The sequence below is a fragment of the Dipodomys spectabilis genome, unplaced genomic scaffold, assembly GCF_019054845.1.
Source record: "Dipodomys spectabilis isolate Male_0828 unplaced genomic scaffold, ASM1905484v1 ptg000693l, whole genome shotgun sequence".
In the NCBI taxonomy this organism is placed as follows: Eukaryota; Metazoa; Chordata; class Mammalia; order Rodentia; family Heteromyidae; genus Dipodomys; species Dipodomys spectabilis.
The window spans coordinates 202,286-224,013 of NW_024871370.1; the positions used below are offsets into that span (position 1 = coordinate 202,286).

Consider the following 21,728-nt stretch of genomic DNA (forward strand, 5'->3'; position numbering starts at 1 on the left):
CAGAGAGGCTCAACCAGAGTCCCCTGCGGCTCTTACCATCCATCCATGGTTCTTGGATGATTTCTAGCCACAAAAATGTTCTGACATGAAGAGCCACACATACAAGCTCCATGCCCCAGCAGGGCTGGCCAAGCTGAGAGCTGCCCGACCTGTTGCCTGGGCTTGGACAGGCATAGGGCTCCCTTGCAACGACTTGGCAGGAAATGCTCACCATTGAGTTCACATCTTCTGAATGCCTCCAGAAAATGGCACTGACCTAGAGGAAAAGCCTTCTTTAGCTACAAATAGCTGGCTTGGGAGTTCTCAGCATTACTGTAAGCGCGCCACCTGTGTCATACGCTGTTAAACCAATACAGCAGTCTTCCTTGGAAGACAACACGCGTCCAAAGGCCGCAACCTCATGCTGGTGCTGTGGTCCCTCCCCCAGCCAGGCTGTCCATGTCCCAAGCTGCAGAACACGTAGCCAGTAAGCAGCGGCTTGGGCTTACGTCCAGGACACTGCCAAGAGGGTGCTAAGAAATCAAATGTTATATTCTGATGGATATGAAAGTCACTGGATAGCTACCTGAGTTTTAGAATTGCAAAATAGGCACCATCTAGTCCTTGATAACTAAAATGTTTGGATGTTACTTCAAGTCTTAAATACATTCATGGAGTAGAAAATGAGGATAACTAGTCAGACACTTAACTGCTTGCTCTGAAATGCAAAACAAAGGCTTTGAAGCCTGCATTCATCACATGAATTTGGAGGTCCAGGAAAATAGTATCTCAATTCATTCTCCAACCATTCCCTATTGTGGGCACATCCAACAGGTGCCCATCCCGGTGGCCCGTGACAATGGGCATCCAAACCAGGTGCCGGAGGCCATGGGAGCCCTCAGAGGTAGGACACCAACCCTGAACTGGAAGGACATTGCCACATGCAGGCCGAATTATGCTCGATAGAAACACATGACTGAATGGTACATAAAAGTCAACCTGAACTAAGCCTCCTTTCCCAGGATGCACAGCAGACATGCACCGCTGAGAAGCCAAAGCACTGCTCGCCGGGCCCTCAGGCCCTCAGGCCCTCCCCTTTGGGCCTGAGGCGCGAGGGAGGGCGGCTTGTGGGCCAGGTGCTGGCGGACACGTGCCTGTAGAGCTGCATGCCCACTGAACCATGCCTGGGCCTCTCACAGGACAAGGCAGGGCTCACCGCGGGTGTCTGAGCACAGAGCAAGACACGCTGGCTCTGGCTCCAAACCCACAGAGCAAGAGCTCAACAGAGCTCAAGTGTATGCCTTTTCACCTGGAGCTGGGGACAAGGCCTCAGACAAGCCTTCCTCTGAGCAGGGGACCCAGGGCAGGGCTGCAGGCTGCTGATGTTAGGCTGGGCTTGATGCACATTTAGCCCGAAGCAAAACCTGGGCACATGTCTTATGAAGATGCTTACCATGGGCCATGGGCCCTCCTAGCACAGTCTGCACAATCCCCCCCCCCCCCGCCCCCTCCCACGTGCTCACGGTGGTGTCTGTGTGCAGAAAGGCACGGCAGAGTTTGGCTCAGCGAGAACGCAGCGACACTTCAGCTGCAGCCCAGGGAGGTGGTGTGGGCCGGGCCAGGGGCTTCACCAGACAAGGGCAAGGTGTGATGCCACCTCCTGGCTGGCCTACAGCCATCCTGGACACCAGGAGTATCTGTGGCCTCGGGTCACAGCCGCTCCTGCAGGCTGCAGTCCCTGCACAGAGAAGCTGGGCTGTGTACCGGACTCACTTTCAACACTGCCGGTGCCCTCCTTGGTGCCAGTCTGAAAGGCACATCCAGGAGCTTCTCCACAGGCAGCTTTGGAAGCAGCCCTGCCCTGGCAGGGCTCTGCTCCCCAGCAGGCCCAGCTGGGCCTGTACCTGAGCACACACCTGTCAGCAACTGGCAACTGAATTCTAACAACCATCACCAGCCTCCAAAACCTCATTCATCACTGCCACTGCCAGCGAGGTGATGGGCGGCAGGTGCAGTGCGGGCCACGCAGAGACGGGCGCTCCTGGCACTGCTGTCACTCTGTGTCACCACAGCCAGCAGAGCACTCCAGCTGCCAGTCACCACCCGCAAGGCATAAAACACACCCTGCGAGCGAGCACTCCCAGCCGGCACAGGGCTGAGCGGAGCTGCATTATTAATCAGTGTAACCACCCACGGGCCTATTAGATGGCACATGATAATCGTGTTTAATCTGTGTACGTTTTAATTACAGTGTAAGCAGTGCCAAATTTGATCACAGTATCATCTTTTCAGTCCTGCCCTGCAGGCATGTTTGCATTCATTTGCATTTGAAACGCAAGAAGCTGCTGGGTCCGGGGGAACAGAGCCTCTTCACTTTGCACACAGAGCCTCTTTCACAGGCCGCGCTGTCCAATCCCCGTAATCCCCCTCCCTGAGAACGACGAGCAGTCCCCACTGGGCTCCCAGAGCCTCCAGGGCCCAGAGGCGGGTCTCGCTCGAGGCCCAGGGCCTTGCACCGTCCACCAGGATGGACAATCGCTGCCTTTAGTGCATTTAATTTACTGCAGTCAGCTCCGCTCACTGGCTGCTCATTGTTTCGGAGATGGATTTAATTAACCTCTAATGAATCTTGCCAGCCAGTGTGACGGTGTCAGAAGGTGTCCTGAGAACCACAAGGGGAAGGGGTGTCACAGCACTCTGCTCCTCTGAGAGCCCAGGGCACGGAGGGAAGGGGGGAAGGGGGGCTGCTACGGACCGGGCTCAATGACACATCAGTGCTGGTGAAGGACACCTTGGTTCCCAGACTCTGAGAAGCACGCTCCCTTGTACTGTGGAGAGGCATGCTGCAGCGGTTCCTGCTTGATGGTGCTGGGGTGAGGCCGTCCCGGGCCCCCCACTGCCCCTGCAGCAAAGCTCTGCAGTCCGCAACACGCCTTCCTCACAGCTTCTCCACGGCGCACACGGGGGACGTGCCGACCCTTCCGAGTTTTACTTGTCAGCAGTCTAAAAGCTGCTGGGGCCCGCTCAAGTGGGGGGATGGGGAGGGTGGAGGGGAGGCTCAAGAGGGGGCACAGACATCCTGAGCACTCAGGCCTGAGGCTGGCATGACCTTCCTCCCTCCTCCAAGGAGGGGTCCTCAGGCATGTGAGGCAGAGGCTGTCCTTCCTAAGACGGAACGTGTGGAGGACAGTGTGTAGCGGACACGGAGGTGGCCGTGGCCTCTGTGAGCAGAGGTGGCTGACCTCACCCGGGCTGGTCCGCAGGGGTGTCTAGGTGCCGGGAGGGCGGGGGCTGTCCCGGAGGCAGCTCTGCCTTTCTTTCTGGCAGCGCTGTCTGTGTCGGCGCTGGACGGGGCTGAGCTGGGAGGCTCAGGGGCTGCTCCTCCTTGGTGGAGGTGGGTGAGGATGTGGAGGGTCGCACATGCTCCTGGCCGCATGCTCCGTGCCACAGTCCCAGAGCCAGCTAGCTACCACGGGGCACGGGGAGTCTAATTCTAGAGCCTTCACCTCACAGAGTCCTGAAAAACTTCTGAAAAAGTCACATCCCATACTTTCCATTCGGCTTATTTTTACTTATATAATGAAGTGCAAGCAAAATGTAACTAACAGATAATTCTGACAGATAAACAGCAGCTATCTGCATGGGTTTAAAGACCCACAAAACCCCCCCAACAACTGGAGCATGGATCTAAGACCCAGCCATTTATTTATTGAGCAAATAAGTCAGTGAACAACTACTGATTTTCTTCCCATGTCATCACAAGCACAGATTAACAGCAAGGACCAGGAGCTCGGGGTTTCTCACGTGTGAGGGGCACCATCAGGCAGCATCCAGGTGCCAGGCACCAGTGCTGGAGTGCCCACTCTCAGGGGGTTCTAGAGCACACACTCTCAGAGGGTTCTAGAGCACACACTCTCAGGGAGTTCTAGAGCACCCACTCTCAGGGAGTTCTAGAGCACCCACTCAGGGAGTTCTAGAGCACACACTCTCAGGGAGTTCTAGAGCACACACTCTCAGGGAGGTTCTGAGTGCCCACTCTCAGGGAGTTCTAGAGCACACACTCTCAGGGAGTTCTAGAGCACACACTCTCAGGGAGTTCTAGAGCACACACTCTCAGGGAGGTTCTGAGTGTCCACTCTCAGGGAGTTCTAGAGCACACACTCTCAGGGAGTTCTAGAGCACACACTCTCAGGGAGGTTCTGAGTGTCCCACTCTCAGGGAGTTCTAGAGCACACACTCTCAGGGGGGTTCTAGAGCACCCACTCTCAGGTTCTGAGTGTCCACTCTCAGAGAGGTTCTGAGTGCTCACTCTCAGGAAGGTTCTAGAGCACTCACTCTCAGGGAGTTTCTAAGTGTCCCACTCTCAGGGAGGTTCTAGAGCACCCACTCTCAGGGAGATTCTGAGCACTCACTCTCAGGGTGGTTCTGAGTGTCTACTCTTAGGGAGGTTCTAGAGCACACACTCTCAGGGAGTTCTAGAGCACACACTCTCAGGGAGGTTCTAGAGCACACACTCTCAGGGAGTTCTAGAGCACACTCTCAGGGAGGTTCTAGAGCACACACTCTCAGGGAGGCTCTGAGTGTCCCACTCTCAGGGAGGTTCTGAGTGTCCAATCTCAGGGAGGTTCTACAGCACCTATTCTCAGGGAGATTCTGAGCACCCACTCTCAGGGAGGTTCTGAGTACTCACTCTCAAGGAGGTTCTAAAGCACCCACTCTCAGGGGGTTCTAGAGCACCCACTCTCAGGGAGGTTCTGAGCACCCACTCTCAGGGAGGTTCTGAGTGCTCACTCTCAGGGAGGTTCTAGAGCACATTCTCAGGGAGGTTCTGAGTATCCACTCTCAGGGAGGTTCTAGAGCACTCACTCTCAGGGAGTTTCTAGAACGCCCACTCTCAGGGAGGTTCTGAGTGTCCACTGTCAGGAAGGTTCTAGAGCACACACTCTTAAGGAGGTTCTAGAGCACACACTCTCAGGGAGGTTCTTAGTGTCCACTGTCAGGGAGGTTCTGAGTGTCCCACTCTCAGGGAGGTTCTAGAGCACACACTCTCAGGGAGATTCTGAGTGTCCCACTCTCAGGGAGTTCTAGAGCACACACTCTCAGGGAGATTGAGTGTCCCACTCTCAGGGAGTTCTAGAGCACACACTCTCAGGGAGATTGAGTGTCCCACTCTCAGGGAGGTTCTAGAGCACACACTCTCAGGGAGATTCTGAGTGTCCCACTCTCAGGGAGGTTCTAGAGCACACTCTCAGGGGGTTCTAGAGCACACACTCTCAGGGAGGTTCTGAGTGTCCAATCTCAGGGATGCCTTCCCCCTCCCCTGGGGTATTAGGTCCACTTAGGACACACTGCCCATGCAATGGCTCTGAGAAGGGGCCCTCACAGATGGATGTGGCTGTGTGAGGATGGCAGGGCTCTGGCTACTCTGTGTGGATAGGAAATATAGCTTTAAAATTGGGATCGGCCTTCACTCCTTCCACTCCAGGAAGCAAGCATTTGGAACTAAACTTCTCCATTTGCACAAAAGTGCCAACACAGAATGGCTCTACATTTTGTTTACACACACACAAACAACTACCATCTGTCAGCACACCACAAGGCACAAACTGATCACATTTGTGTGTCAACAAATAATTACAACTGCAATATGCTGAATTGTTTCAGAAACATTAGAGACAGGAGCTCATCAATCACACCAGCCACAATCTCCTCACCCAGGGCTGTAGGGAGGAGTACACTGAGACTGGCACAAGGCCATTACATGACAGACTCTGTCACCTGGTCCCTCTCAGGCTGCTACAGCACAGGACCTCTGGCTGTCCTGACCAGCGGGAGTGCAGTGTTCCTGACGGTGACATCCCACTCACGTCAGACTAACACACAACGTGGCCTGCCACCCAGACCTGTGCTTGACAACTCTGCACCTGGAATAGCTCTGCATCTGTGGCTTGTAGAACCTCTGATCTGATCTCCTCCAGACATTTCCTTGTGTCTACCTGTGCCCTCTGAATTCTGTAGCCTTTTTAATGCTTTCTTAGCACTTTATAGCCCATATAAAATGCTACTGTATAATGTATAAAAGTGCACACTGTATAATTTCAGTTAGGCACCATTGACTCACACCTCTAATCCTAGCTACTCAGGAGGCTGAGACCTAAGAATCATGGTTCAAAGCCAGACCTGGCAGATAATCTAAGACACTCTTACCTCAAATTAACCAGCAAAAAAAGCTAGAAGTGGAGGTATGGCTCAAGTGGTAGAGTGCCAGCTTTGAGTGAAAAAGTTAAGGTAGAGTAAAAGGCTCTGAGTTCAAGTTCCCATACTGGCATAAACTTTTTTAAAAATGTGTAATCTGAGACTTATTAAAATTAGTAATTCAGGACTGGGAAAGTGGCTCAGTGGTAGAGTGCTTGCCTTGCATGCATGAGGCCCTTGGTTCGATTCCTCAGCACCACATAAGTAGAAAAAAAAACCCGGAAGTGGCTCTGTGGCTCAAGTGGTAGAGCGCTAGCCTTGAGCTGAAGAGCTGAGGGACAGCGCCCAGGCCCAGAGTTCAGGCCCAACGACCGGATTCCCCCCCCAAAAAACTAGTAATTCAGATTGGAATAAGAGAAGAGGTATTGCCAGTAGTTTAGGGCTGTCATGCAGTAGTTTAGGCTGTGATGCAGGTGGTACTTGGTGGCAAATGAACACCACTGCCATTGCTTCTGAGTCTCTCCATGAACTCTGACATTGCAAAGGCATACTTGCCCCCAAAATATCCCAGGCCAGTGGAGGAAAGCGTCCCTAGCAGACAGACGGTGGGCGGAGTAGGCCCCGCAGTTTCCGAGCTCATGATTTACAGGAAGGAAACTTAAGTCCTTGGGGCTTGTCCCCCCTCCCCAGGCATGAGGCTGGGCTGCACAGGGCAGTGACCCCTTTACCCTGTTCTCAAGACAGGGCACCGTCCTGCTCCGGATGGCAGCTGGCCAGCTCCAGACCCGAAACCAGGGGGCGCGGCTCCTGAGGCCACAGCCCCTCGGTGCCCGCTCCTCCTCTCCCCCCCCCCCCAAGCTGCCCACCACGAGCCCTCTGGGGCAGAAGCCCTGACCCTGGGGAGCTGAAGCCAAGTGGCTGAGCATACGGGTCAGATCAGTGTGTGCAGCATTTCCATGCATAGCCGTGCAGGCCCCGCCCCTCCCTCCGCAGGCCCCACCTCTCCCTCCGCAGGCCCCGCCCCTCCCTCCACAGGCCCCGCCTCTCCCTCTACAGGCCCCGCCCCTCCCTCCGCAGGCCCCTCCTCTCCCTCCACAGGCCCCGCCCCTCCCTCCGCAGGCCCCTCCTCTCCCTCCACAGGCCCCGCCCCTCCCTCCGCAGGCCCCGCCCCTCCCTCCACAGGCCCCGCCTCTCCCTCCGCAGGCCCCTCCCCTCCCTCCACAGGCCCCGCCTCTCCCTCTGCAGGCCCCTCCCCTCCCTCCACAGGCCTCGCCCCTCCCTCCGCAGGCCCCGCCTCTCCTTCTGCAGGCCCCGCCTCTCCTTCCGCAGGCCCCGCCTCTCCCTCCACAGGCCTCGCCCCTCCCTCTGCAGGCCCCGCCTCTCCTTCCGCAGGCCCCACCTCTCCCTCCACAGGCCCAGCCTCTCCTTCCGCAGGCCCCGCCTCTCCCTCCACAGGCCACGCCTGTCTCTCACCTCAGGCCCCTCCTCTCTCCCTCCACAGGCCCCTCCCCTCCCTAGGCCCCACCTCTCCATCCACAGGCCCCGCCTCTTCCTCCGCAGGCCGCGCCTGTCTCTCACCTCAGGCCCCTCCTCTCTCCCTCCACAGGCCCCTCCCCTCCCTAGGCCCCACCTCTCCATCCACAGGCCCCGCCTCTTCCTCCGCAGGCCGCGCCTGTCTCTCACCTCAGGCCCCGCCTCTCTCCCACCACAGGCCCCGACTCTCTCCCTCCACAGGCCGCGCCTCTCCCTCCACAGTTCCCTACCTGTCCCTCCACAGGCCCCGCCTCTCCCTCCACAGGCCCCGCCTCTCCCTCCGCAGGCCCCGCCTCTCCCTCCACAGTTCCCTACCTGTCCCTCCACAGGCCCTGCCTCTCCCTCCACAGTTCCCTACCTGTCCCTCCACAGGCCCCGCCTCTCCCTCCGCAGGCCCCGCCTCTCCCTCCACAGTTCCCTACCTCTCCCTCCACAGGCCCCGCCTCTCCCTCCACAGGCCCCGCCTCTCCCTCCACAGTTCCCTACCTGTCCCTCCACAGGCCCCGCCTCTCCCTCTGCAGGCCCCTCCCCTCCCTCCACAGGCCTCGCCCCTCCCTCCGCAGGCCCCGCCTCTCCCTCCACAAGGCTTCCCTGAAGGACTCAGGCCTCCCCTCCGAGTGTCACTCACCATCAGGGAGACATATGAGCCCAACACACACACACACACACACACACACACACACACACACACACACACACACACACACTTACAAATTGTCCTCAGCTTAAACACAGAAAAAAATACTTGTAAAGCACTTTACTCATTCTGTCAACCAAAGAGAGAGGACAGAAGCCTATTGAGCTCTGACTCTTCAATGCTTTTTGGCTGGGTGTCTGTGGCTCACGCCTGTCATCCTAGCTACTCAGGAGGCTGAGATCTGAGGGTCACAGTTCAATGCCAGCTGGGCAGGAAAGTCCATGGGACTCGTTCATCTTCAATTCACCACCAAAAAAGCCACAGGTGGAGCTGTGCCTCAAGTGATACAACACTTGCCTTGAGCAAAAGACCTCAGGGACAGTGCAGGCCCTGAGTTCAAGTCCTACGATGGAAGGAAGGAAGGAAGGAAGGAAGGGAGGGAGGGAGGGAGGGAGGAAGGGAGATTGAGAAAGAAGAAAGAAGACTTTCTGTCAGGTGTAGTGACTGACACCTGCAATTCCAAGGTGAAGAACATGAGGATCGCATGTCCAGGCCGTCCTGGACAAAAACTTGGTGGGATTTCCATCTCAACAAGCAAGCCAGACACGACAGCAGTGCCTGCCATCTCATCTACGTGGAAGACATAAAAAGGAAGGCTTCATTCTTAGGCTGACACAAGCACAACTGAGACTCTACCTGAAAAATGACCAGAGGGCTGGGATGTGGTTCAACTAGTGGAATGCAAGACCCTCAGTTCAAACCCCAGTACCTCCAAAAGAAAAAGAAGTAATATTCTGCCAGTGATGGAAAACTAACATGTCAGCCACCGGGTGCAGGCCAAGTACGGGAAGGTTGGCTGAGGCCGGCTGAAGTCATCCGGTCTGGGCCTGCTCCACACCGTGTGTAGGAGTGTGAAGGGTATGTACATCTCACTTTGAAGACCCTCTCCTGTTGCTCTGCAGGGAAGGTGGTGTACCCCGTTACACAAGAGCCAGGAAAAGAACGAGGGTGTGGCCAGAGCCAGCTTGCTGTCCTAGGGCCGAGGAAGCCAAGACAGCGCCAAGTGCTCGGGCCACAGCTCCTGACCCTGACCCACATCAGACCCTGCCTGACATCAGCGCCAGGCTGCTGCTCCCAGGGCTTATCTCTGGGAGTTGCAGACAGGTGAGTACAAATTTTGAAGTGGGCTTTTAAAATTCTACGTGTGTAATGAGGGGGAAAAAACAAAATTCAGTTAGAACATCACTGGACAGAAGCCCTGCAGGCCTAGCTGGCAGGTGTTTGCCAGGCCTTCTGTAGGCCCTGAGCTGTCCTGAGAGTGGCCCACCAACCTGTGGACACAGGGCTGCTCGGCTGACCAGCTACGAGGTGCTAAGGGACCCTAGTCCCTCTTTCTTCTAACCACAAAGCTGTTCCCCTATCAGGTAATCAGTGAGAAGGCCAACACGGACAGGGCCAGCAAAGGTACATTCCCCAGCGTGTTCCACCACAAAGCAGGGAGGGGCGAGAGGGGAGCACGGGCGAGGGGGGGGGAAGCCATGCCTACCTCTACAACAGACTTGGAGTCCAGGCGGAAGTTGAAATCTCCAAAGACAAAGTAGGAAACTTTCTCAAACCGCTGGTCGATGATTCTAAGAAGAGAAAACGACAGAGGTCACTGATGCCCGGCACTGAGCAGCGTTACCGGGTGCAGACTGGCTACATCTCCCTTCCATGCTCCCCAGAGGCTGTGCCTACCATTTGTTGGTGATCACTTCTTCGCTCCTCAGCCCTAGTGGGGACTCCCACCATCATGTGGCTGCCAAACAGCACTCAGCTCTGGCCTCACCAGGCCAGGCAACAACAAAAACAAACTCAGAGTAAATGAGGCATGCAAGAAAGAAATGGGGGCCAAGACAGGTGCCTGAGTGTAAACGGCATTCAGGAGCTGCAGGAAGGCAACATGGTCAGCACTGCAGTGGAGGGAGAGTCCTGCAGATAGACCTCCCTGGACCAGAGCCAAGCTCAGCCAAGCACTGCCTCCTGGGGACCTCGAGGAGACAGTACAGCTCCTGGGGGCTCAGCTCAACTCGTTTATGAATTATCCCACCCAGATATTTCCAAGCTATATAGCACACACACTAGCTGGTGCTGCTGGCTGCAAGAGACTTTTTGATATATTCTGAATCCCTCAGGATCTCCTTTATGAAGATATTCCATGGAAACACACACACACACACACACGCACACACACACACACGCGCACACACACACACGATTGGCACGGCAGGAGTAGCCTCCGTAGAAAACGTAGCCCAAATCTCCCAAGCATTGGGTAAGGTCACCATTGAGCCAGTGGGCTCTTGTTCTCCATGCAGGCCCAGTGCTCCTTACTTCTGATCTGAATGTGAATGGTGACCATTTGCAACAAACATCAGAGGGATGGAGACTTGCTGTTGGTTTAGGGCTTCCCTGTGACAGATGAAGAGATTGGCCGGAGTAGTATTTATTTTATTTTTTTTTTTTGGGTCCGGTCGTGGGGCCTGAACTCTGGGCCTGGGCACTGTCCCTCAGCTCTTCAGCTCAAGGCTAGTGCTCTACCACTTGAGCCATAGCGCCATTTCCGGCTTTTTTCTTTTTGCTTATGTGGTGCTGGGGAATCGAACCCAGGGCCTCAGGCATGCAAGGCAAGCGCTCTACCACTGGGCCACCTTCCCAGCCCTGGAGTAGTATTTCTTGAACCCAGTAATTGACCAGGCAGAGTCAGGGAGAATTTTTATTAGTCCTCAAAATCATTGCCTGGTTATCAGGAGGTCCTAATGTATCACCTGGTGGGGAGGTAGAGGTGTGCATGACTCTGTGCACATGTGAGTGCCAGCAGGTGTGCATGGCTCTGTGCACAGGTGCATGCCAGCAGGTATTCATGGCTCTGTGCACAAGTGAGTGCCAGCAGGTGTGCACGGTTCTGTGAACAGGTGAGTGCCAGCAGGTGTGCACGGCTCTGTGCACAGGTGCATGCCAGCAGGTGTGCATGGCTCTGTGCACAGGTGAGTGCCAGCGTGTGCATGGCTCTGTACACAGGTGAGTGCCAGCAGGTGTGCATGGCTCTGTGCACAAGTGAGTGCCAGCAGGTGTGCATGGCTCTGTGCACAGATGAGTGCCAGCGTGTGCATGGCTCTGTACACAGGTGAGTGCCAGCAGGTGTGCATGGCTCTGTGCACAGATGAGTGCCAGCGTGTGCATGGCTCTGTGCACAGGTGAGTGCCAGCAGGTGTGCATGGCTCTGTGTACAAGTGAGTGCAACAGGTGTGTATGGCTCTGTGCACAGGTGAGTGCCAGGTGTGCACGGTTCTGTGCACAGGTGAGTGCCAGCAAGTGTGCACGGCTCTGTGCACAGGTGAGTGCCAGCAGGTGTGCACGGCTCTGTGCACAGGTGAGTGCCAGCAGGTGTGCACGGCTCTGTGCACAGGTGAGTGCCAGCAGGTGTGCACGGCTCTGTGCACAGGTGAGTGCCAGCAGGTGTGCACGGCTCTGTGCACAGGTGAGTGCCAGCAGGTGTGCACGGCTCTGTGCACAGGTGAGTGCCAGCAGGTGTGCACGGCTCTGTGCACAGGTGAGTGCCAGCAGGTGTGCACGGCTCTGTGCACAGGTGAGTGCCAGCAGGTGTGCAGGCTCTGTGCACAAGTGAGTGCCAGCAGGTGTGCATGGCTCTGTGCACAGCTGAGTGCCAGCAGGGGCCCTAGCCACTGCCAGGATGCTGTTTGTGGACACTGGAGCCAGGCTCAGGATGCCAGGGCTCTGGAAGCAGAGGAGGCTAGAGAACGAGGTTGACTAATCAGACACGGATTTTTCATCTGGCCTGTTAGCGGGAGAAGTGAGCAGCCCTCCTGGTGTGGAGCCTACACGGTGTGGTGTGCAGTGTGGTGTGTGAGGAGCTTCTGCAGGCACTGTCATCATGGGAAGGACGAGGTCACTGGAGTGCTAGCAGTCCCCTCTGCAGCAGCCTTGCTGCCCCTGACTGCTTTCTGCTCCATTCAGTACCCCAGTGAGGGAGGCAGGGGGCGCTGAGTAGCCGGCTGGCCAGAAAGGCTGCAGAGCTCGTGCGTACAGCGTTGACCCCAGGATCCTCTACCATCTCCACTAAATCGCCCCTGAACAGGGAACAGAACCTCCACCAGCCCTGTGCCTGCAGTGGGCCTGGCTCTCTGCCCTGGGCTGTGCTGGGGCCTCTTACAGCTGCCGGCTATTCTGGTATACTTCACCTTCTGGGATGGGGCCCCCAAGCCTGGTGCTGAAGGCACCTGCATTTAAATGCCTAGCCCACCTCCCGCTGAGTCTGCACAGGTCTACTTGAGACTATAGATCTGACCTATTCCGTCTGCCTTTCTCTCATATGGCTTTTTACAGGAAGCCTCACCTGTTGACTATTCTTTTAAAAACTGTCTCTGCTCTTATTTTCCTCTTGATTATTAATACCTGGCCAAGTTCTACAACTTTTGTCTTCCTTTTAAGTTGGAGTATCGTTCAAATTTAAGCATTTAAGAGAGGCTCTTGGGGCAGCAGATCATTCTTCAATCTTTTTGTGCTGACACTGAGGCTTGAACTCAGGGCCACTCACTCTTAACTTGGCTCATGGTTGGGGACCTACTACTACTTGAGCCACATCTCCACTTCAGTGGAGTTCACGGATTCGTCTACCCACGTTGTCTTTGAATCTCGATTTTCCAGGTTTCAGCTTCCTAAATAGCTAAAACTACAGGTATAAGCACTGGTGCCCAGCCACACACAGCTTCCTGGTTTTCCCAGTCATGAAATAGGGGTCCGAGGTCTCTGTGCTGCAATCTAGGCGGTGGGGGGTGGGGGGCGCAGGGGGGAGAGGAGGAGACACATGCGCTCTTCTCCCGTGAGGTGTGCAGCCTGCCTGCCGAGAGCCCACAGGTCCGAACACTCAACTCCTCGCGCCACTGCCACCCCAGGCCCACAGGCGGTAGAAGAAGCACCCCGGGCTGTCGTGAGCAGACCTCTTCACAGTCTCACACAGCAAGTGCTGGAGGGTCTGGAAGAAGGTGGAGTGGCAGGTGGGCCTAGGGCCTGGGGACCAGACAGTGCCACCTGTGCCACAGGGCCACCATCAGGGAGCTCTACCTTCTCCTCCTCTTCTTCTTCTAGTGTTTAGAGAAAAGCAAAGGAACGCAAACCCCAAGCTTCTACTGGCTGTAGAAAAAACTGGAAGAAACCGTCACGCTTCTAGAAAAAGCCTCGAGAGGTTGGCACCTCTTGCGCTGCACGTGTGCTGCACGTGTGCTGCACGTGCGCTGCACGTGTCAACACCTCACCAGCAAGCCCCTGAGCACTCGCGCTCCTTCAGCAGTCCAGCACAGGAAGCAACACAAATGTGTGTGGACTCACAGACAAAAGCTTGCTCATCTCTTTGCGTTTTGCTTTTCAGACAGTCTTGCATACAGCCCAGGCTGATTCTCTCCTGCCTCAAGTCTCCCAAGCTCTGGGGTTACTGGTGTGTACTACCACACTTAGCTCATTTTCCTTTTGTACTTATGCTTCACTTGACCTTGAAAAATACTAAGGTTGATGTAAACTTTTCCTTCATGACTGCAGAAATGAGAACACACTTTGCACGCAGTGCCCCACACAGGCGTGCTATGCCCATGACACAGACGGGCGCTGGGGTGTGCTATGTGCCCCGGTCACAGTATGTAGCTTTCCCTGCTTGAAGGATGCGCACGTACTTGTCAACTCCTGTCTGTGTCAAACACATGTAGATTAAATCTTTGTTTTAGAGAGCTCTCCCGGTAGCATGGACTAAAGGCTCGTAGCATGTACTAAAGGGAAAGGGGGTTCTTGGCCCCCAGTGACTGCTCCAGGTGCTGAGAGGCTGCCCAGAAGCCTTCTTGGAGAACTGACAATGCCCATGGGCCAGAGAAGCAGGAAGCAAGGCCGAACAGGGCTCATCCTCTGCGTTAGTGCAAGCTTCCCAGGGAGGGTGTGCACGGGGCACCAGGAGAGTCTGTGGGGCGGGGGGATCTGCACTGTGCAGGAACGGGCCCAGGCCCTCTGGCTCTTCCCTGGTGCAGGACGCGGCTCAGCACGCCTCACTGGGGGTGGCAGAGCAAGCAAGGCCTGCGAAGCATCCCAACACAGGGCTCGGAACACCCGCTCAGCGCATTCAACAGGAAGTACATTCTGAGGTGAATTCTTTTATTACAAACCTAGTTTAGGAATTAAACTGACTGCATGTGCTCTAGAAAGCTGTTTTCTGATTTGTGAGGTCTCCTCTGTGCACACACATGTGCACACACGGATGATCTGCACGCACAATCCCACCGTCAGGCCTGGATTCCTGTAAGGCCATCGTTAGAAACACACACTTTATCACAGTTCCCTGCGCTGCTCTTTCTGATATAATAGCCTGAGCCAATTAATAACAACACCGTCTCCGAAGGTCGCACAGAAGCAGCAAGACGAAGGGGCTGTCACCAGCCCGGCCACCGCCTGAGCGCCAGCCCACGGCCCCGGCACACTCGCTTTTAATCTCAATATAGTGCCATTTGGACCAGGAAAAAATAAAATTAATTACCTTGTCAGTAGCTATTATGATTAAAAAGTAGGCCCACATCAATATTGTGTGCCTCATTCAGAAAGAGAATTACAAGAAGAGCCATAAAAATCAATTTTTTAGGCCTGGAAATGGTGTCTCCTGTTTGACAGGTGATTTCAGGATGTGGCAGCCTGCTGGGGGAGGGGCAACTTTCCCCGGCCGGGCCGGGGCCTTGTCCCCCGTGTCTGAGGGACACCATGGGTTCAAGCCTTCCAGAAGAGAGTCACAATGACTCAAAATACAGTTCCAGAGGCAGTGGCTTTCCTGCTGGGCTACTTCTCGGCCGTCTTGCAAGTCTCCGGTCAGTGGGGCCTGTGCAGAGTGCCACGAACAGGCCTGCAGGGGCTTCACGAAATAGCAGACTTGCACGTGGCCCGTGTGTGTGTGTGTGTGTGTGTGTGCGCGCGCGCATGTGTGTGTGGTGTGTGCGTGCGTGTGCGTGCGTGTGTGCGCGCGCGCATGTGTGTGTGGTGTGTGCGTGCGTGTGCGTGCGTGTGTGTGTGCGTGCATGTGTGTGTGCGTGCGTGCGTGCGTGCGTGTGTGTGCGCGCACGCGCATGTGTGTGCGCGCGCATGTGTGTGTGTGCGCGTGCGTGCGTGTGCGTGTGTGTGTGCGTGCATGTGTGTGTGTGCGTGTGTGTGTGTGTGCGTGCGTGCATGTGTGTGTGTGTGTGTGCGTGCGTGTGTGTGCGTGCATGTGTGTGTGCGTGCGTGCGTGTGTGCGTGCGTGTGTGCGTGCGTGCGTGCGTGTGTGCATTGTGTGTGTGTGTGTGTGTGCGCGTGTGTGTGTGTGTGTGTGTGTGTGTGTGTGTAATCCAACAAGGAGAGCTGAAGAGGAGGTTTGGAAGGTAGGTTTGCCACACTGGTCAGTCCGGTCTCCTCCAGCAATGCCAACATTTTAGGAAGATGGCTCTTCTTTTTTCCCTTTTTTGTTTTCCAAACAGCGATTTGTGTGATGTTAAATTTCTGGTGCTATGCTTATAAGCGTAGTAGTCTATGTCTGCCCAGAAATCAACTATTTGCTTTTATCTCATTTATCAGAAAGACCATGTTTGTTCGTACACAGTGTTATATGGCATTGATAATACAAATACTGTAAAGTAATTAATATAAAGTAATTAAACACTCAAGTTTCTCTTAATCATAAGCCATCTAAATGACTGCTGTGCCATGAGTATATTTAGGCGATTTAAAATAAACAGGTTCAGTGGCAGGTTTGAATTTCCTGTCTGCTCCTACTCAGCTCCTGTGGGAGCAGGCACTGGAGATGGGGGCCTCAGACAGTTTCCAGATACAGCCAAGGCCAAGACAAGACCCCGAACCAACCTCCAGCCAGTGGGAACCCAGCAGGGCACTGTGGTAGCCTGGTGGGTCCCCGGACAGAGACCCAGAATCTAACCCTCTCTCTCAACCCATCCAAAGACCCCACCCTCCTGCACAGGGCCCGGCCCCATCGAGCTAGTGATGCCAAGCCCCGCCCTCCTGCACAGGGCCCGCCCCCATCGAGCTAGTGATGCCAAGCCCCGCCCTCCTGCACAGGGCCCGCCCCCATCGAGCTAGTGATGCCAAGCCCCTGCCCTCCTGGGGCCCTGCGGGTACCAGCAACGCCAGGTGCTCTCAGACCTGCACACACAACCTGTAGCAGGGCAGCTGCTGCGCGGCCTCCACCCCCTGAGACTCAGGTGAGGGGCACGTTGGCCCGGCACTGCCAGGGCCTTGTCACAGGGGCCCAACCACTGAAAGCCACTCTCCTCAATCTTGGCCCAGGTAAGCGTCTGCTTTCCTCCCTGCTGCCACCATCTTGGGGACCATGGCCCGCACTCCCGTGTGCAGTGGGCTGGGCTGTGTCCTCTCCTGTGCTGAAGCCCTGACCCAGGGCCTTACTAGAGATGGAGTCTTCAAGGAAACTACATCCTAGAGGCTGAGGAGGTCCGGGGTGGGAGGTCATGCAGGCTGGGGTCCGGGGAGGGAGGTCAAGGAGTCACAACCGCAACCGGCAGGTGTCCTTGTAAGACAGGACGAGGTAGCAGAGCACTCAGCCCTCCACCAGCAGGGACACAGTGCCACTGGCAGAACTGGCCCTGCTGCCCTTAGCTTGGACTTCGGCTTCCAAGTTCTGAGAACTAAACCTGTAGTTAGGTCCCAGCTTGTGGTGTTTTGCTGTGCCAAGCAGTCCTCACCAAGACAGAGGAAGGTGCTAAAGCCTCACCAAGATGCTAAGTAGTCAACCACGGCTCCTGGCAACGGGGCCCTCACCAATATTCCAGCCCTCTAGCAAAGGTGGTTCACCCGACCCTGAAACACAAGGGGGGGACCTACTGTGCGCCAGGGCATTTGGGATCCATCACCACCCTGGCTTCTGCATCCCTCTGAAGTTCAGGCTCCCTTCCAGATATGGGCCTCTGGCTGTGCACCCCGATACAGGGCTGTGTGCCCTGGCCTGCTGTGCGCCCCGATACAGGGCTGTGTGCCCAGGATACAGAGCTGTGTGCCCAGGATACAGGGCTGTGCACCCAGGATACAGAGCTGTGTGCCCAGGATACAGAGCCATGTGCCCAGGATACAGGGCTGTGCACCAGGACACAGGGCTGTATACCAGGATACAGGGCTGTGCACCAGGATACAGGGCTGTGCACCAGGATACAGGGCTGTGCACCAGGATACAGAGCTGTGTGCCTAGGATACAGGGCTGTGTGCCCAGGATACAGAGCTGTGCACCAGGACACAGAGCTGTGTGCCCAGGACACAGAGCTGTGTGCCCAGGATACAGAGCTGTGCACCAGGACACAGAGCTGTGTGCCCAGGATACAGAGCTGTGCACCAGGACACAGAGCTGTGTGCCCAGTATACAGAGCTGTGTGCCCAGGATACAGGGCTGTGTGCCCAGGATACAGAGCTGTGCACCAGGATACAGAGCTGTGCACCAAGATACAGTGCTGTGCGCCCTGGCCTGCTCTGTGCCCAGGATGGAGGGTTGGGTGGAGCTCTCATTCTAGCAATCACCATTCCCATTTGTTTTCTAAATGCAGGATTTGGATCTCAAATGTGCTTTTTTCTCACATGAGTTGCCAGTCTACTCAACTGCTCAAACACCACCAAGAACCGTCAACCACACAGGATACAGGAAGTGGCTCAGCTCCCCTGGCCACCTCATTCCCAGGCATCAGGTAGGGAAAACACAGCTGAGATCTCAGGAGCTGAGCAGCCCTTGAACCTGAACCACCAGGAAACAGAGGCAGCAATGCTCTGCTTCATGGCTCCTAGCCCTGGAAATCGTACCACCTCCCCAACTGCCTGGGTATGGACAGGTAAGGGAGACATCTTTTGGTAAATACTGAGAATCCCTAGAAGGAGTCAGAGAAAGCAGGGCAGGCCCACAAAGCAGCATCTGATGCAAAGCCACAAGAGCTGGAAATGTGCTGCCAATGAGGAATGCAATAGGATGGCGCTCACCTGTCACTAACATCACTGTGGACCCCACATGAGCAAAACGTAAACCAGATGCACACCTGCGATGAAGCGCACACATCTGTCATCAGGTTAAGGCATAAAAGTGTGTGGACAGAAGACAGTACATCTCTGTGCAACACAAGCACAGGAGCATGTAAAGGAAAGACAGCCACCAAATCCAAAGATGGCTGGGTTGGAAGCTCAGGTGGCAGACACCGGCCACTAGTGCTGCACACCTGTGTATTTCTTCACGGAAGGGAAAACAGTAAAGTGTGCATGCTATACTGCTGCAATGTAAGGCACAAATAACTCAGCTTGCTTATGGAACTATAATTCCCTGGTATATTACCTTTACAGCAACAACTAAAACAACAAGCCAATTAAAAAATAACTCATCTCGCTACAATTGCAACTGTATTTGACCTAATTAGTTGTGCTGCTGATGGGTGCCAGAGAAACACTGGCGTAGGCCCCAGGTTTCAGGCTTACTGCAAGAAGGGTGGAGAGGTGCTGGCTTGTGGGCTCCGGGTGTCCGCACAGCTGCGGGGACGCCGTGCTGGGCAGGGTGAGCACAGACAGCCGGCCCCCTGAAGTCTTAGCCTGAAGCCTCAGAGGCCCGGCTATGTGCACCTCGGATGAAGACACCAACGACGCTGCTCTGGGGCGGCAGGCGGCGCGTAGGCAAGACAGGCAGATCGGTGCCAGCCACCCCAGGGCCTTCTGGAAGGACCTGGACCCACAGCACACAGCTTGCTTTTGCCTGGAGACACACCGCTTTTCTTTTGCTCACTGAACAGGGAGGCGAGTTCTGGGAACGGCCTAAAGAAAGCGCTTAGCTGGGAGGGGTCTTTGAGCAGGCTGACAGCTGACGGATGACCGTCCATAAAGCCACAAAGGAGAGCTGTGTGGCGGCCGTGCCGCATCGCCTCTCCCTCGGAGACTAATTGCCCTCAATTGTCCAGAGGGACATTATTTTTCTGGCAATCATTTCCTATGAATGCCCAAAATGAGCATGAAACAACTCTTTTGACTGGACATAAAAGTTAAATGTCCCAATGTTGATCAAATTAACTTCAGCACTGTGACAATGGACTGTGTTTGTGAGAAAATAATGGGGGGACAGAGGGGCACTTTATGCTGAGATTTCACAGTTGTAATGTAAAAATGTCTCTGTTGAACTAGCCAGGCCACATTTCAAAGAGGACACTAAAGAGTCCTGTCACTTGTGGGAAAAAAAAAAGTCCAATTGCATAGGCTGAGTGCTAGGGAAAGGTTCGTTGTATGTCCACAACCGGTGCCCAGGGAAGATCAGTGTGGGGCCCTGGCTCGGTGGCCCCGGTGCCCCTGAAAAGCTGACCTCGTGTTAGGAGAGCAGCTCAGTGACTCAGCCAGGTCCATGAAGGGGCCTGCCAGGGCCACCGGAGGGCAGGCTGCTGCCTAGGGCCCAGAACCCTCCCCTGCCTGGCACATGTACCTCCAACTTCCTACCCTGACCACATCTCTGAGCCTGGCTCTCTTCAGTAATTAGGGGTCATGGTTTGTTTTTTTTTCAGTATTTTATAACAAGAAATTCATGACCAAGATTCATAAATTGGCATAAAACAGAAAGATTATTACCTGATATAAAAATAAAAAACCAGAATACAAAAAGTAAGTCCTTGGTTGACCGGGTGTGTTGACACAAATATGTAATCCCAGCACTTGGGAGGCTGAGGCAGGAGAAATTTAAGTTTGAGGCCAGCTGGGGCTACATACTAAGATACTGTTTCAAGAAAGAAGAAAAAAAGAAGAGAAAAGGAGGGCGAAAAGAAAGGGGAAAGGGCGCAGTATTGGCTATTCTCGATGAACACTATGACGGCACTTCAACTTGGGTACTGATCTCCACTGGTGACTGAACTCGAGCTGCAGCAGGACTGGTCCTGCGTTAGTTTCTCTCTGTATTTTGCTTCTTAGCCCTTTATTTGGAGCAATCTTGGATTTGGAGACCAAGCACAGACACTGGTGCCCTGGATGACGCAGTGTCTCCCCCTCTCGTAGGGCACAGGGCTGGCCTTCACGGCTCTGCAGCTCTGGCGGAGAGCAGATTAAGCCCACAGAAGGCAGGTCCCCTTGGCGCCTCCCGGTCGTCCGCAGCTCAGGGGCCTGTGGACAATGCCCGTGCGGTTCCCAGTGCCCTGTGAATACAACGCTGTTGGTGGCAGTGTCCATTCAAAGGCCAGTGCGGCATTGTCCTCCCAATCAGCACAGCAGAATGCAGTCTGCTGGTGGCTGCCAAAAGGTTAGCACCCCTGATGAAAGGGTGGCCATCACTCACCGCTCCTACAGAGCGCCCTTTGTGCCTGCAGCCCAGCCCTCCCAGCGGAGGTCCGGATCTGCGGCTGGCTGAGCTCGCCACAGAGGCCACTCATGGGAACAGATAGATGCAGAATTTGGCCCCACCCTTACGGCTGCTTTCGGGGGCTGTGTGGGGCAATGACACGTATAACGCCTCAGCACGCCAAGAAGCTGACCGTGGCCACCAAGACCTAATTCATAGCAGACCCTGCTCAACTCTGGGCTCCCTGGGAGGGCCCACAGACCTGGTCTCACCAAGGAACAAGCCAGTCAGCACCTGGCTGTGCTTAGACTGGGCTCTTGCCCACTGAGCTGCTATGTTACTGCCCCAGAAGGGACCAGAGGAGGTGCAGCCATGGGAAGGGATCCTGTGGGAAGGAATCGGACACTCTCCCTGGACCAAGGCAATCTCCTCACTAACCTGAGACATGACACTACAGGAGGTGTTACCAGTCCAGTGCCATCACAAGGGTTCGGCTTATTTGGGGCAATACAACTTGGTTTTCCACTTGAGATGCCAGGCGACACCACAGGGACTCCATGTGGACAGGGCCTGCAGGGTCTGCGGCAGAGGTGCTCCAGAGCAGATGTGCTGAGGTGGAGGCTCCAGGAAGACCAGCGGGGGAGCCAGGGGGAGGTGCCAAGCATCTAGCGAGGGGGAGCCAGGGGGAAGGTGCCAAGCATCTAGCGAGGGCCACATCGGGACAGAACACAGGCAGCCATTGATCATGGGGAAACAAAGCTCTGGGTCAACAGCTACCCTCCAGGGAGCAGCCCACAACAGGACTGGAGCTCCGGCTTCCTTCTGGGAACTCTGACACCAGTCCCAGCTGAAGGGGTGTGTCACAGGCAGGCTGAGGGCCTGGCTCTCCCTGTTGGGTACAGCTCCCTGTCTGAGGATCCTCAATAAAGACACATGGATGTCAGCAGCACCGGGAACCCACTTCTGCTAGAGAGGAAGCTGGGAGTGTTAGACAGGGATAGGGAGCAGACAACAAGGTCTTTA

General features: G+C 55.3%; 1 protein-coding gene across 2 annotated transcripts in view; it reads right to left on the bottom strand.

Annotated features, from left to right (window-relative positions):
• Inpp5a (inositol polyphosphate-5-phosphatase A) overlaps positions 1-21,728 on the bottom strand; it is a 229,349-nt gene that overhangs the window by 47,112 nt on the left and 160,509 nt on the right. For both annotated transcript variants that reach the window (XM_042672306.1, XM_042672307.1), the window contains exon 9: positions 9,891-9,975. In XM_042672306.1, the coding sequence (XP_042528240.1) occupies positions 9,891-9,975 (85 nt within the window). The remainder of the gene's footprint in view (positions 1-9,890; positions 9,976-21,728) is intronic.